Below are 16,320 nucleotides of genomic sequence, written 5' to 3'. Positions count from 1 at the left end.
TTCACATCCTTTGAGAAAGAAATCTGGCACTGAGAGTAGTGAGGGGGTTGAGATGGTAGGAAGCCTGATCGCTTTGGAAAGGGATAAAGTCAGTATCACTGCTGTGGCAAGGTTTCCTTGTGTTGCAGTAGAGAGGGACAGGACACCTATTTCTTCATACACAACAGCCAATCTTTATTCTACACAGCTCATATTTACATGGTTTTCTAAAGGCATGGTGTTTAATTCTAGTTGGTTAGTAACTTATTGCAGCTCAGGCCATTGGTTAGTATTGCCAGTGTACATATTCATCAAAGACTTTCTTTTCTAACGATGTTTAAATTCTTGTCTCATGGGTAAAGAACAATTTCTCACAGGTAAAAGTCCTTCTCACAGGTGCAAATTCCTTTCTCATGGGAACTTTTCAGGCCAGCTGTTAGCTGTACTTAGCCAAAGTAGCAGGACTGAGCCATGATTTTACAAGGGTAACAAGACTCTTTTTTTATAAGGCTTTGCCTATATGCACAATCCTTTCTTGCAGCTTTTGGTGAGCCGGCAAAGATTGTTGTGTAAAGTTGGATTCAGTTGCACACTTTTTCCTACATCTCCTAAGGAAAGGATTGCTATGTATTTTGGAATGAAGCAACACTGTCAAGTCTCCCTAGAGCTCCTCAGTCTTCCCCATTAATGACTTACAGATCATACTTAGTGAAGCTCTGCCTCAGTTGATAAAAATCACTGTTTCATTTTATCTTCAGAATTTTCTCTAAGAGGACAAGTTGTGTTGTGGGTATTTTTGTTGATCATTTCAATGCTGACTGTCTTCTTGAAACGTTTACAAAGTGGTGGCAGGTGGGAATACATGGTTTAATCTTGGAGTTGGGAACATTCTTTGAAATAGTTAACCTGAAGAGAAAAAATTAAATCTAGCTCTGCAGCAAGTCACAGTGTGATTGTTTTGAGCTGAAACATTGGCCTTCCAAAGCAGTAGCTGGATTAAGATGTGTGTTTCAAGTAGTACTTGAAGAAGTTCCTGTGGGGTGGAAGGTGTCAGGAGCACTCCCAAAAACTGGATGAATACAGCTGCAACAGGTTTGGCTCCTTCCAGCCTCCAGAAACATACCACATGCTCTTGTGCCATTCCAGAGTACCTGCCCTATGTACACTTAAGGTACACTGTCTTAGGATACAGCACTTTCTTGTGCTATAGAAAACACAGTGTGATGACCCGTAGTTCTCATGATATTTTAGAGACCTTTCACTGAACACCAAAAAATAATTTCTCCTTGATCCCCAGTGTGCAATATTACAGAGTAAATACAGCCTGTGTAAGCCACCAAGGGCCAGAGCACAGTCCCCAATTTTGTCATATTTGTTAGTATACAAACACCAGTTCATTGTCTAGCTACCTTCAGAGTAATATTCAGTTCTGTGTCTCCTTGTTAACAGAGTGCTCACTGTTCTTATCATTTTCCCTCATCAGTTATTTTGGTACTAGCTTAGCTTTTGCTACATTGCTGTGGTATAAAGACCTTTTGTTTGAGCTGATCTCATCTGAAGCAGATTAAATTTCTTTATGCTTTTCTCCACCCCAGCAGAAATAACAATGGACTCTATGACAGAAGGATTGAAAACAATTAATTTTCTAGGATAAAGAAAAAAAAAATCAGCCTTTTTGCTTGCTCTTGTGTTATACTCAAAGGACAGAGTCTTCCAGTGCCCCCATAGCTCTAGGCTGCCTCATCAGCCCTGAGGTTAAGAAACCACTGATGTACCCATGGCCAGGATCTGCTCCCCTCATTGGTTCCTTCTCAGTACAGGATCATGTCTTGTCTCTTTTCTCCTGTGTGCATAAACCTATTCCTGCTTATGTTTTGCCAGGTTTCACAGGAGAGCATCTATAACAGAATGACAGCATCCAGCCTGGCCTGTGTCTTTGGTTTGAATTTGATCTGGCCACAGAAAGGAACCACCTCCCTGAACGCTCTGGTGCCTGTGAATCTTTTCACTGAACTGCTGATAGATTTCTACACAAATATATTCAACTCCAGAACAGTGCCTGGTGAGATCTTGCCTTAATGCTCTCAGGAGAGAAAATGGAGTCAGGCTGCCTGAGGGAAAGGTCTCTTGGATGGGACCTCTCTATTTAGGGCTCTCCTGCCAAAAACATTTCAACACAGGGTAAAGTTTCTGTGTCTTTCCAAATACCAAAGATGCTGGGAGAAGACTGATGCTCCATATATTGCTATCACTTGGGGAGACTGTGAACATGAACATTCAATGACCAATAGATCAAAGTGAATCCCTTTACTAAACTTGAGCAGCTGACAAAAACTAATATTTTTTTAAAAAACCCATAACACTACATGCCAGTCTGTCATTTCTTTGAGGATCTGGAGACTTTATTATGTGACATTATTTTCTGCATGGGCAGAGGTAATTTCTGGACCAGTCCTGAATGTACACCTTACTTTCATTTTTTATATTTTTTTCTTTTCTACTTTTTATTTGAATACAAGTTTATTAGGAATTACCATATTAAGTAAATAAAGGTGGAATCACTTTGTAGGATATGAATGTTTTTGAACTATTTTTCCATATACTTAAGTTTCTTCTATTACACAAAGAGGTGTGGGCAGTTGTGCCACATCAGGTTGACAATTAGAATGAAGAATAAAATGTTTCCTGTGTAATTTGAATTGTGCAGACAGCTAACTAATTACGCTTCCAAATATCTAATATATGCAGTTAATCACTGTAGCTCCACATGCAAAGTGTGTCAAAGTTTTTTCTACAAGTTCAAATGAGGAGCAACAATCCTCTAATTTTTTGGAGTTTTCTTCTAAATTCTTGGAATTTTAAGCAGTGGAATTATATTGATGAGTGAATGATACTGAATATAGACTAACTTTGAGTGCCTCCAATGTTTGGACTACATTGCTTTTGCAGATTAAGTTGATAGAAATTTCAAATTTCTTTAGAAAGCAGTAAGAACAACAGCTTGGATGATATACTTAATATAATTTTTGCACATTGAAAGTCTGTTATTAGTCCCAATGTGAATAATTAGCCAGAATAAAGGGAGAATTTTCAGTGTTTTCTTTCTAATTACGCTGTGAATATTGCTTGTGTTTGATGAACTCTAACAACCTACTATTTCATTGTTTAACATTGTTTGACAATAGCATGTGTTAAACAAGTTATCATCGTAGTTGCCTGTAGAGCAAAAGATAATTAGCCAGTGTTAAAAAACATAAGTGGTGTTTTCCTTAATGCTCTGGCCTTCCTGCTTCTGTACAGAGCAAATGAAATAGAGGGAATATTTAGATTGCAGTAGAAGTAACAGTCTCAGGAAGAGCTTCTCCTCTGCAAGCACAGCCACTTTTTATCTCACAAGTTTTAGTGAGTTGAGGACTTGTGCTTCTGTCCTTCCTCTTGGTAGCTGGAAATTCCCAGCCTGTGTGAAGCGTGCAACAAAATCTTGTCACAGAGGATGAAGAGGATTTGTTCTTGTCTCAGGAAAAAACCAAATATTCAGGAGGCTGTGGAATGCTGGGTGTGCCAGGCCTTTGTTTGCCCAGTAGGTGTCATCTATAGCATTAGGCAGTGATTAAAATTTGAAAAATAAAGGCTTTAGAACAAGATGGGTTAGGACCAAACTTCTGGTGGCACAGCTGTGTGTTTTCTCCTATTTCTCAAGTGTCACAAAGACAACATGTGGCTTTTGAATATCTGTAAGTAATAACCACCTATGCTTCCAGTTTGAATATAAAATCTGGCATATTACACAGAGAATAATTAACAAGAATTCAGGACTGTTGCAGTTCAGCAAAATGAGATTTCCAAGGACTGTCATATTTCATATTGCAATTCATCAGCTTTACATCTGCATGAGAGCCTCCTAGCCTTGTTGTATTGAAACTCAAACACAGTTATGCTCAGCATTGCTCAGCAACTTGGTTCTGTATATCTATCAGCACCCTGTGTTGATAGGGGAGGAGTTTGGCCTCTGGGAATTAACAAAACCATAGTATTTTGCCACCCTCTGACTTAGGTCAAAATACATATGCAAAGTTAGTTTCACTGTCTGTAAAAAAATAAAGAAGGACCTGGCATTACAGAAGTTCCTTGGGATTAAATACTCCTAAGGCCTATCAAAGGGTTGTTTTCCATTTCTTCATGTCCTTTTTTAAAAATCCAGTAACAGCAAATGGTATTTGGTCTGCAGGCTGTTGTGTAATGGGAATGGGAATCCTGGATAGCTTTAGCACAGTAACAGATCCGAGCCCCTGTGGGTTGAAATCCTGTGTTCATGTAAGTCACCTTTGTTCAAAAGTGTCCTCAGAGGCAGGTAGGGGCTCCCACATAGATTTAGTTCTCCCACTCATCCTAGGTTGGGAGACAACAGGAATTTGCCAGCTGCAGTTGTCAGAAGACAGTTGTCTCCGACCCCTTTACTTTTACAAAGAAAAAGTCCAAGCTGCAAGCACCCCTCCAGCTGATTTGCCTGACTGTGGACACTTGAGATGATAGTTAAAACCAGACTCCCTCTTTCAGTATTGCTCACATGCTAAATACCAGGTCTTCCTCTTAGTACTTTGTAAACTACCATTTCCTAGTGATTTACAGCTCCTCTCATTTAGTGAATGAAGAAACAAAATGGTGCTCTCTCATTTCTAGGTACCTTTTTTCTTTAAAGAACAGATAACACCTGTTATCCCAGTGCAGGCCTTAAGAAAACCAGAAGCTCTGGTTCTGATTGCCATTAGCTCTGCTGGGGACAGAGTGATGGGGAACAGGGGCTCCTGCTCCTCTTTACCTCCCCAGCAGGCAGCCTGGGTCAGAAACAGGAAAGGACTCACCTCCACCCCAGCATTTCCCTACAAGGCTGCTGATCACAGGGAATGGATTCTCCCAAACTAAAGGCACCTGGGTACAAATCCCTGGCGATGAGACCTGTCCTGGGTTGCAGTGTAGGATGTATTTATTCTATCACCATCTTCATGAACTGTTAAACCAAGTGGGGCAGTGTTTTCCCAGGCCCCCTGCCTTTGGGCTGTCTTCTGTTAATGGCCCATTAACGCCTTGCCCATGACTCACAGGTAACTCCCTCCAGGAGTTATCTCTGTTTAATGGGCCATCAAGGACCCACTTCACAACTCATCATCCCATTGTGAGATGCTCCACCCAGGGGGAGGAGCCAAGCATTCTCACCTGGATATAAGCTGAGATTTGGGACAGTAGAAGCACCCTTTACCCACTGGATTTCCAGAGGACCAGAGCTCCCAGACCTTTCTACAGGATCACTGCTTCAGGAAGAGCACCTCATCTGGACTGCTTCCACCATCCTGCTCAGGTTGTATTCTGACTCTGTCAGTGGTCCTTTGTGTTATTGCATTTATTTTATTTTTACCTTTTTACCTTTCTTCCTATTAAATTGTATTTCTGACTTAGAGCCTCTCACTCGTTTTGCTTTCAAATCACAGCAAGACCCCAGCCCTAGAGGAACTGGTGAAATCCTCCATCTGTGGCAGAATTCCCCCCCTGCCCCAGTCTCTGTCCTGAGTGCCAGACTTAACTATGGCATTAAATCAGCTCACATGAATTATTCAGAAGGGTTTGGAGAGAAATTCATGTTAGAGAAATATATGTTTCAAATTTCCTGACTCTAAGAGGAGTCCTGGAGGTGTCCCCTGCAGTTACTTTGATAACAGTTTCTCTTTACAAATGATAATTGCACGATTCAAGCTTTTGTACAGCGTGGCCTTGTGAACTCTTCTCTTGTATCAAAGAACAATTTTCAGATCATTTCCATAGCAAAAAGAAAGTGATTATGGAGATAATCTGTTGAAAACACACATGCTGGATTTCAGTTGAAAACAATAACATGTAGTCATGAAATGAGAAATCAAGTGTTACCTAGCTGACAATATATAGCAAATAAATTGCCTAAGCATTTTACTTTACTGAGATGCTAGGAATTGAAAATTGGTCCCAAGATTAGTCTGATTATCAGGACACCTCTAGCAAAAAGGACCAAAAGGGAAAGAGAATACTTTTCTACCCTGAATCTATGAAGATACGAAAGAAGATTGAGCAATGTCATTAACTGAGGGAGCTCTTTGCAGTTCTTACAAAAATCTTCCATAAATGACTATCACTTACATGTGTGCAGATGATCTGTCTGGATGTGCTGCAGTCCTTGAGCAGCAGTCATCACAGAATCGCTCAGAGCCTTATAAACTTTAATGTATTCATCCACTCATGGGGATACTAATAACAGAAAAGCTCCCGATATTTTATTTGCATGATCAATGTGTACTTAGGTAGCAAGTTGAACTTTTAATGGGATTGATGGTACAATCACACATCCCCCCTTTTGTTTCCTGACTAGTTTGTATTCCCAACTGTGGGAATTGTAGGTTTGCCAACACTCTCACTTTTGGAGAGGCCATGGGGGTGTTGGATCATGGGGAAAGAAGGCGAGGGAGAGTTACTACCAGCACCTCACCTTCCAAAATGCAGGATCACAACAGCCTATGCTGCATCCCTGCAGCTTTGATGGTGGGGAGTCCCACCACCCTGTGGACCCTGCCCTGCTCTCAGCTGGCCCTTGCAATGCTATTTCCAATGAACTAATTATTGTGTCGCTCATTAAGTGAGTTTTTGACTGAGGAAAACAATTTGATGACCAGAGAGGTGATAAAGAGAAACAGGCAAAGCACCTCACATGAAAGCCCAGCAATCTCCACCTTCATCTGGAGAGAAGGGAGACTCACACAGGCTGAGCTCCACAAGAGTTTTGCCCACCCCTTGGCTTGGTGTGACTCAGAGCACGGTTTACTTAAAAACTTTGTAGACCCTCTCTTACCCAATACAGAGCCCAAAATGGAAGTTTTGTGCTTGTATTTTGCCATGGAAATAAATGTTTATGTTAACTGATAGTAATTCATCTTACCAGTATGGAAAAGCTTGGTGGCATTTGTGCAGGGAGGTATTTGCATTTACAATTGTAGAGCACCTAATGGGTATTGGAAAGCCTTACTCAGCTCTGCAGTGCTATTAAATTTCAGTGTCTGGCTTTGCCACAGCAAAACCTGCTGCTACTATTACCTTGTTGGTCTCTGGTATTGAAAGCAAATTTGTGGAGTAAATTCAAATCAGGAAGCTCTGAGTTGAGACCCCTGGAGGCAGTGACATCTGCCTGTCTTTGATAAGAATTTCTGAGAGTGAGAGTAAAGTACTTAGAGTGAAATTAAAAGCTTTGATCTGAGTTGTTGGGGTTTTTTTTGTTTCATTATTATTTCATATTTGAGTCCTTTACATGTGTCTTTCAGTTCTTCGTTAGGCTGTGGTTTTTAGTTACTGCTCCAGCACAGGGCAGACACCTGGCAGCCTCCCAGCAGGTCACTGGCACTGCCAGGAATCACACCCTGGCTCCAGCCTGAGCACACACGAATGAAGAAGGTGATAGACACACCCAGAGTAATGTTACTCCAAAGAAAATGACCCTGTGGGCCCAGCACTCTGGGGCAGCCCCAGACACGGAGGGTGCACAACAGAGAGGTGATGATAGAAGCCCAGAATTATTTAGATTGGAAAAGACCTTTAAGGCTGAGTCCAATGACTAACTTAGAAATGCCAAGTCCACAAGTGCCATGTCCTCAAGTACCAGCCACATTTACAAGTCTTTTAAATGTTTTCAGAGATGGTGTTAGTTGTTTCTTGGGAGCAAAGCTTGACTCCCAACCTGGCTGCACTCTCCTGTCTGGGAACTGTAGAGAGCAAGAAGATTCCCCCTGAGCCTCTTTTTTTACAGTCTGACCCCCCCAGATCCCTCAGCTGCTCCTGTGTTCCAGACCCTTCCCTAGCACTGATCTCTTCTCTGGACATGCTCCAGCCCTTCAGTGTCTGTCTTGTCATGGGGGGCTCAGAACTGGACACTGCACTCAAGGTGCCCAGCACTGTTCACTGCTCTGGTCCTACTGGACACATTATTCCTTATCCAGGCCAGGTGTCTTTGGGCTCTTGCCCACCTGGGCACACCTGGGCTCATGTTCAGTTGTTTACAGCCACTCTGTGCCAAACCAATTTCACCAGAAGGCTGGTGTCAAATCAAATCTCAACCCAGATGGATTTGCACAGCCTTCACTTAACTGGTTGTGTCTCTCTCCTCCACACAGCACAGGCTGGATGAGGGTCCTGGAGCCCCTCGGGAGAGGGAGAGGGGAAAGGCAGCTGGGGAAGGAGACCCTTGGACAAATGGGAGAATACAAAAAAAAAAAAAAAAAAAAAAAAAAAAAAAAAAAAAAAAAAAAGTAGAAATTTATTGTGTGAAAAATTATTAGATTCAGCCATTTCCATCAGCCTGACACCTCCCAGACCTCAGCAAGGTCAGCTGCATGAGCCTCCCACCCATCTGTGTGGGTGGGATTTGGTTTATTATTTTTGTTTATTTTTTTCAGTTGTGATGTAATGGAGGAAAGTAAGAAGGGTGAAACACATAGTCAGTGGCTCAGCATTTTTTATGATGCAGTTTCAAACCAATAGAAACTTAGTTATGCAAGTGCACTTTAAACCATACCATAATATCTACACCAGAATTTCATTTTTCTCAATTCACTGCCTTGTGAATTTATTTCTAATGTCACTCCTTCTTAGTTTTAACTAAGACAATATTTTCATGGCCAGGCAAAGCAGGAGTGGCCCCAAGATGCAGATGACAGTTGGGAAGGCCTCATGTGAAGGATGCAAAACCCATCAGGGTGAAGGATGCATCATTTCTTTTCCTGTAGCTACAGCTTAAACCACAACCCTGAGTTTTCAACAACACATTGGCAGCAGGACCCTCATATTGGGGAAAGATTGTAAAAGATCTCCCAACTCCTTTGGTATCTTAGAGGTTGCCATGCTTGGCTGCAGAGGGAGGAAGGCTTCTTGCAGGCAATTGTCCCTCCACTCTTGGAGCTTCTGCTCACCTGTATGCAGGGACAGAAAGTCACTTCCTGAGCCTGTGTCTCTTGTTCTCTGTGCTGCTGCTGCAGCAAAGCACCCCAGTTTGGAAAATGAGAAGGGGAAAGGGAATGTTTCTATCATGAATATTGAGGTGAAAGGCGATTTGTTGCAGAATTTTAAGCCCAAAGATGAAATGCAAATGCAAATTAAAATTTCTGTGGTAACTGCTTAATCAAAGGTTGGAGTGCAGCGTTTCTCCTGCATTTAAACAGCAAAGGATCATCTGCAATTTGCCAGAGCAAATGCAAACAAGAACTTCAAAGGGCAGTGGCATCTTTTTTTTGTTTTTCCCTCTCCCTGGCTAGAATGCATTATAGCAAGCTTGTGTATGCTTTGTAGTATTTTTTCCTGTCTTGACAATTTAGTTTTTGTTTGCTTTTTTGAGGGAAAAAATCCCAACTCTTGCTTTAATGATCTTCACCGTGGTGAACTTAAAAGTGGCTTACAGCAGGGGAGTCTAGCATTTTCTGTTTGCATCAGTCAGTTGCTAGTGATTGATCTCAGAAGCCAGGCTTCATTTTCTAAGCAAAATAGGCTGCAGTTGGGAAAACCTGATTAAAGTGAGTAGGGTTTTATCTGATGTGGCTATTGCCACTCATTTCAGCAAAATTACTTTCTTTCCAACTACAGATGACATGCAGAACACAGAACAAAAAATATGTATCGGTTTATAATGCATTCTTCTTAAAGTTTATGTGATCCTAATAGGCCATCAAACTACTAGAAAACCACTTGGCATGTAGAGTGAATTCCTGATCCAGCTGCTCCAGTTTGTCTTGCCATCCTTACACAGGAGTCTGCCATGAGAGAAACCATTTGCTGGCCTGACATTATTGTGAAATCATCTTGCAGTATCTTAGAGAAATTGCTGCTGTGATTGTAAACTAAATACTAAGAAAAATTAATGTTGAGTGGTCTTGACTTTGCTTCCTGACTTTCAGAGTGTTTAGGTCCTAGGCTTCTCTCTCTAAAGAGTATGAAACTTCAAAATATCTGAGATTCTGACACAAAAATTGCTCATTCTGGCATTGCTCTGTGTTACTTCCCAACAGAGAGAAGTGTTCCTTTTCCTCTCATTTCTGAGGGACAAGAGACAGTGGGCAGGAAGAAGAGGTGAAATTACATTTGGAAAGGTGCAAATACAAAACTGACAGGCTTGGAGACAACACGCTTCATTCAAATGGCTTTTTGCAGAGCAGATCCTCTGCAAGATAACTTACGGCATGTGAAAGAGTCCTATGCACAGAAAACAGTCTGTCATGGTAAAATAAAGAGTCCTGAAGCTGTGAAGTCTGGCATAGCTGTAAAAATAACTTTCATTTGGGAGAGGAGGCTGGGAACCCTGCAGCTCCTGATTATTTTCAAAGACAATGCCCATAACCACAGCAAGGAACAGAGGCTACTGTGACTCCTGCAAATCTCCACCAAAACCTCCATTTAAAACACTATCAAAGATTAAAGGCTGCACTCTCTTGCAACTGCATTAATTATTAAGGCAGCATGCAGAGCTCTGTAAATGGCTCCTTTCTGTTAGCACAGCACTGAGTTTAAAGGTGAGGGTGGTGGCAGACAGATGATGATGATGATGACATATGATTTGGGGAGTTTTCTAGCATGGGGGAGAGGTGTCTTCCAGTACTGGAAGCAATGACAGGAAAAATCAGCCTGCCTTCCATGTAGCAGGGGCTGGGAGGGAGGAGAGAGCAGCTGAGCTGTAGGGGAAGCAGGAGTGCAGTGCTGAGTTCCCTTGCCTATTGCAGCCTGAAATTAAACAGTAATGCTGCCAGGAGGTGATGACAAGGCAACACACACCCAGACAAAAAATACCCTTTCCCCTACCCCTGACAAGAAAGTCCCAGCCCTGTTTCTGCTCTGCATAAGCACGAGCCACTGTGGCAGGCTTTATGCAGCTGTGACAGCGTTTTGCTTTGATTTGATTAACTTTGTTGGGAAGAAGTTCCATCCCTTCCACCAACCAGAAACCAGCCAATCCCCTCTAGGGCCCTCTCTCTCTGTTTCTTTACTACAGTTATAAAGTGATGTATAAATTACTTTACAAAGTAGGGTCACCACACATTGAAGAGCACCTGAGAGGGGAAGGTATGAAAGCAAAGCCCAGGGGTCTGGTGGATTGGCAATTATTCCAAGAGGTGGGAAGCTAAGCATGGGACTGGAGAGGGTGCCTCTGCCTGGGAGACACAGTGGCCTCAAGGAAGAGGCCACCTTCCTGATAGAAAGCAAGCAAAAAGTGCTGTACTCATTCTTGCACTTAAGTTTGAAAATGGAACACAGTGGTGGAGAGAAATCAGCATCATCTGTTCTTCAAGTCACTTCTCCTGCCCCAGAGAGAGTCTGGGCAGGGAGGGGGTTCCTGAACAGGCCTTGGGGAGGCCAGGCTGTGACCCTCAGCAGCAGAGACCACCACAACAAGGCCAGGAAATTGTCAGTCAAGTTTAATGCATCATAAAGAAGTAAAACTACATTGGCATATTTAAGACAAACACTTTTTTTTTTTTTCTATGCACACTATCCACTGGACAGCCCCCTTTTCAAAATAACTACTTTTAACAGTTGAAGACAGTTCTTCAGAAATTCTTTCACATATTCAACCTTCCAACACTTTCCCTTTTTTTTTTATTTTAATTTGTCTGAGAAGGAAAAAAAAAATCGTGAAACCTGAAAACATCTACATTGCAAGCCACTCAGAATGCATAATTGCATACATTAACCAATGTATAACAACTGTGTTTTACTTAGTTCACTTTGTTCATCAATAAAAGAATATAAAAATCTTGTTCAATTGAGTGTTGTGTATTAAAATAGATTTGTATAGTACTGCACAGTTTCTCCCGGAGTTGTGAAAATGGTTGAAGGGACCATGTGCTGCCTTAGTGTTGGGCAACAGAAAAAAAGCCAGTCCCTCATGTGTTCATTTTTTAAAATTAAAAAAAAAACCAACAAAAAAGGCTATTCGGCACCATGTGATATGCTGATGTGAGAGACTAACCTTGTGTCCTGCTCTGGTGGCTTTCCATGAGTACCTGTTGTGCTAAAAGTGATGGAAAACTCATAAGGACAGAGACAGTGGCACTGGGGAGTGTGAGCTGAGAAACTCAGGGTGTCCATCACCACCTTCCCAGGCAGCTGCAGGAGATGAGCCCTGGGGGCCAGGCAGGACCTTGCAGAATCAGGAAGACCAGCTAGGAAAACAAGCAGGTGCACTGGGATTCTCTCAGGCTAATGCTGAACATTTCCCAAATACGCTAAAATCCAACAAAATGTTGAAAAGGAGTCAAGTTTCCAAAAACGAAATCCTCCCAAACCCTTTAAATTTTCCATGCCCTGTCCCTCCCCCAGAAGTCTTGAGTTCGAGTCTCCAGTTTGAGAAACAACCCCTTGAGGCAGTTTTTTTTTTCCTGTACCATTTCAGCAGATATTTCTACAAAAAAACCCCAACCAAACAACCCCCAACCAACCAACCAAAAAACCCCCAACCAAATCAAACACCAAAAAAAAAAAAATCATGTTACATATCTTTAACAATAAAAATGCAGTACAAAAATGTAAAGTTATTTTTTGGCATATTATCTGTACTGACAAGAAACAAAAACCAGAATATTTATTTGCTTTTCTTTTTCTTTAAAAAAGAATCCAAAATGAACAAAAAGACAGAAAACCACAAAATAATCTCTTTAAAAAATGAACCCCAAACTGTCAAAGATATCCACTCTTATGGTTGATGCTAAACCTTGCACAAAAACTCCATGAGAAAAATACACTGATAGCAAAATAAGTAAAAAGGACCTGCAAAAGGAGTTTTACAGTCATATTTTTTTTTAAATATTTCAGAACGCATATACAGAAGCATCAGCATGAAAATACTTCAATATTTTACTAGAAATGCTAACTTCATACAGTTTCTTTATTTAAATATCTGCAATTCTCAAGTCTAATATGGAAAAAAAAAAAGATCTTTTGTTTCCAAGGCTCTGTGAGTGTCCGTGATGCTGTTCTGGTCACAACGACCCCATCTCCAGGTCACCTGAATCAGTGGGGCCAAACTTGTTCCTCTGAAAACAATCCATGTCAAGTGCTAAGTAGCTCAGTTTCTGGTTATCTCACCGATTTCCCCCCCAAACACACATAGCTTTCAGCCCAACTACTTCTCTAATACCTCACTAACTCCTCTCCCCTTAGAACAGAAAGCCTGTCTGCCACCAAAAAAAGGCTCTCCTGCTTCCTATCAGCCATGCTTTTCCTGTTCATCCTCAGTCATCAATGCATTAAGGCCAACATAACGAAACAAAACATCATAAGCACTGAAGGTTCTTGGCAAATACAAAACCGCAGCACCACCTGCTCTGCGGGAACCTGCTGCCACAGTGACCTACCAAACTGGGCTGACTGGTCTGCAAGTCTCTGAGTGTATCCAAACTGAGATTGCTCCTCCTGTCCTTTGTTCCAGTTCCATCTCTCCCCTGTGCATAAAGTTCCTGGTCGCCCCTCCCTCAGACCTGCCAGGGCTGGCTCCTGTCAGTTGTTGCCCTGTGATGGCTGCAAGGCTTTGTGCATGGCAGCAGAGGCAGCAGAGGGTTTGATCCAGGGGATGGAGAGCAGGGAGGTGGTGGTGGTGGTCGTCATGGTAACCTGAATCATCTGCTCATTTTGTATCAGTCTAATGAGGGTTTTGAGACGTTCCAGTGATGACTGAGTCCCTTTCTGCTGGGCCATCAGGCTGGTTTTTAGCTCTAAGCATTTCTGTCAAATGAAAAGAAGGGGAGAGAGAAGGAAAGGCTGAGAATACATTCAAAGTGGTGTCAAACATCTCTCCAAACATCCTTTGGTGCCTTGGGTGCACGTTCTGCTCAAATGAAGTATGTTCTCCTTTGGGGAAAGCAAAACCACAGCTTAACAAATAGAGTAATCAGCAGTGCTGCACACACTGCAGCTGAGGGAACAATATTCTTCAATATTCTTCCCAGGCAAAATGCATTTGGAGGATGTTTCTGACTCCATCCTGTAGACAGCCTGGCAGGAGCACCTTCTGCACTCCACAGAGATCCCTGGCATGGGAGTGCAGTAGCTGTGTTACTGAAAATACAGAAGGCACTACTCAGGTCTCTCACTCTTACCAAAGGCTCCTGATAAATGCTTGGTGAACCTCATCAGAATGCATTTCATATGTGCCACACATTTCAGGGAATTGGCACTGTGAAGATACATTAATCTCACTGAACATGATATCAATATTTTTCTGGCAGAAAACTTTGCTCCAAGACACAACTGTTACACCAGAGCACTCACAAGAAAGCTTTCATCCTTCAGGGTGACCAAACTGCACCCTGTGATCTCTTGAAATAAAAACCTCTATACAAATGGGCACGAGAGCAGGAGCTGAAGAAAGGCATCCCAAATCCTCCATTTCTCCAAGAAGAGATAGGAAAAATCAATAATTCTCCTTTCCCTCCCCAACCATGGACTGCTGCATCCATCATCCCATTCTTCTGTGAGGGACAGACCCACACCCTGAGTGTGTCTGCAAGCTGAGAGGGGACAGCAGCCTCTGATACCTGAACCCTGTTTTCTTTCTCCCTGTGTGCCCAGGATTCTGACCAAACTGATTCCTTGTCTGCAGATTGCTCCTCTTTGGCTCTGGTCCAGACTGCCCAGGGGTGGGGAATCTCCAGTCCTGGGAAACGTTCACTTGAAAAACAACTTGTTTGGAAAGCAGCTGTGTAGAGCTGCACAAAGGTTGGTTAAGAGAAATGAAATTCCAGATGAAAGAGAAATTATGTTCTGCTTTTACCATTGCAGCTGTGGGGTGTATGAGAGTGTTCTTTTTCATATAAATCTCTGTTAAAATGTCAGACGGAAATTGCTCTGTGCTGGGACACCTCTAATTTATTTTCTCCTTTCAAGTGGATACATTTCCAATAAATACAATCATTGGCTGATATTACCATTTAAATAAGACAGTGTTGCTCACTGAAAGAACCTGACTCTGCTTAGGTAGAAATCTTACTGATTTTGACAGCCATTACACACACCTGATAGCTGACAGCTTTTATTTTTCCAAATTCCTCAGCCCACTGCACTCTCCTACCTATTACATAGATGTGTGGTTCCATTAGTGCTATACACATGTACAGGGAATATACAGGGATGTCTTTTAATAAGTTATTGCTTTTCCTTCCACTCTGTTTTACGTGATAAATATTTTAACATGCCTCCTCTGGATAACTGCAATGGTAAAACAAGCAGTGACCAGTTACTCCTGCAGCTGCCACTTTGATTTTTCCAGGGCAAGGAAGTGTCAAATATTTATTGAGGCTGCCACACAAACTAACAGCTACCTCTTAGGAGAGAGGTAGCATCAGATAGTTCCTTCAGCTATGAAGGGTAGGAATTAGGCTTTGAATTCAGCCCATTCAGCCAGAGACTGCTCCTCATAGCACAATATCTGTGAAAGACACCTCCAGACAACATTTAGCTTTGAAATGAGTTTGGAGAGACAAAACAATCCATGTCCAGTCATGGAGAGATGCTACAACATTCAGTAAAGATGGTCATTTCTACTTAATATCAAGAGGTTTGAGTTAATGGACCAGCAGCTACCACTGGAGGACCCACTTGTGACAAAACTTTTCACCTAGAGGATGGAAGTGCCTTGAAGTCATTGGAGAGCTCAGAGCTATGGATGCAACTACAAGGAAAGCAGCCATGGCTATTTGTGGGGTTGTGTTTGTGTGTGTTTTGCCACAGGAATCCAAGTGATTTCTCCTCCTCAGCCTGCCAGAGTGGCTTGCTTTTGTGCATAAAAAAAATGCACATGTACTTCCTCAGAGAGAAACACATTCACACTTGAAAATCTACTGCTTGGGAGCTTGAATCATTTTCTAGCCACAAAATACCATATTTTTTTAGGGCTTAAATTCTTTATAACCATCTCTGCAGGAGACTCTGTGTCCCCATCAGGTGTCCTACCTTTACTGCACTGTTGAGTAGTCGATCTTTTTCTTCTAACTGTCTATGCTCACTCTTCAGCTCACTGCTTCTCTTTAATAACTTTCGCTTCTCTTCTTCTTTGACTGTGGAACAACAAGATTAAGGGTGCAGAGGTTAAGGATGTACTGTGCACTTGAGGACAGAAAGCAGAAGCAGGTATTTTGCACGGCAGTTTAAGGTCTCATTAGCCTTTTTTTCAGCAGGTACAGACAAAGAAATCTGGAGTTTCTGCCTGCAGGCATTTCTTCACTAAAAGAAGTGGTTGGGCATCGGAAGGGGCTGCCCAGGGAGGAGGTGGAATCCTCATCCCTGGAGGTGTCC

The 16,320-nt window shown here is 42.2% G+C and overlaps 2 protein-coding genes across 5 annotated transcripts in view; one reads left to right on the top strand and one right to left on the bottom strand.

The window, feature by feature from the left end:
* Window positions 1–2,322, top strand: part of ARHGAP8 (Rho GTPase activating protein 8) — a 54,598-nt gene extending 52,276 nt beyond the window's left edge. For all 3 annotated transcript variants that reach the window (XM_083859334.1, XM_083859335.1, XM_083859336.1), the window contains one exon: window positions 1,861–2,322. In XM_083859334.1, the coding sequence (XP_083715460.1) occupies window positions 1,861–2,058 (198 nt within the window). In that variant the 3' untranslated portion in view covers window positions 2,059–2,322. The remainder of the gene's footprint in view (window positions 1–1,860) is intronic.
* A 9,713-nt stretch (window positions 2,323–12,035) lies between these two features.
* The window catches only part of PHF21B (PHD finger protein 21B), a 160,443-nt gene continuing 156,158 nt past the window's right edge, over window positions 12,036–16,320 (bottom strand). For both annotated transcript variants that reach the window (XM_083860172.1, XM_083860171.1), the window contains 2 exons: window positions 15,979–16,082; window positions 12,036–13,752 (listed from right to left, as the gene is read on the bottom strand). In XM_083860172.1, coding sequence (XP_083716298.1) covers window positions 13,528–13,752; window positions 15,979–16,082 — 329 coding nt within the window. In that variant the 3' untranslated portion in view covers window positions 12,036–13,527. The remainder of the gene's footprint in view (window positions 13,753–15,978; window positions 16,083–16,320) is intronic.

This window comes from Zosterops lateralis (assembly GCF_965231275.1).
Source record: "Zosterops lateralis genome assembly, chromosome: 4".
Classification (NCBI taxonomy): Eukaryota; Metazoa; Chordata; class Aves; order Passeriformes; family Zosteropidae; genus Zosterops; species Zosterops lateralis.
Note: the sequence above shows the minus strand (reverse complement) of the source record. Positions and strands in the feature narration are given on the sequence as shown.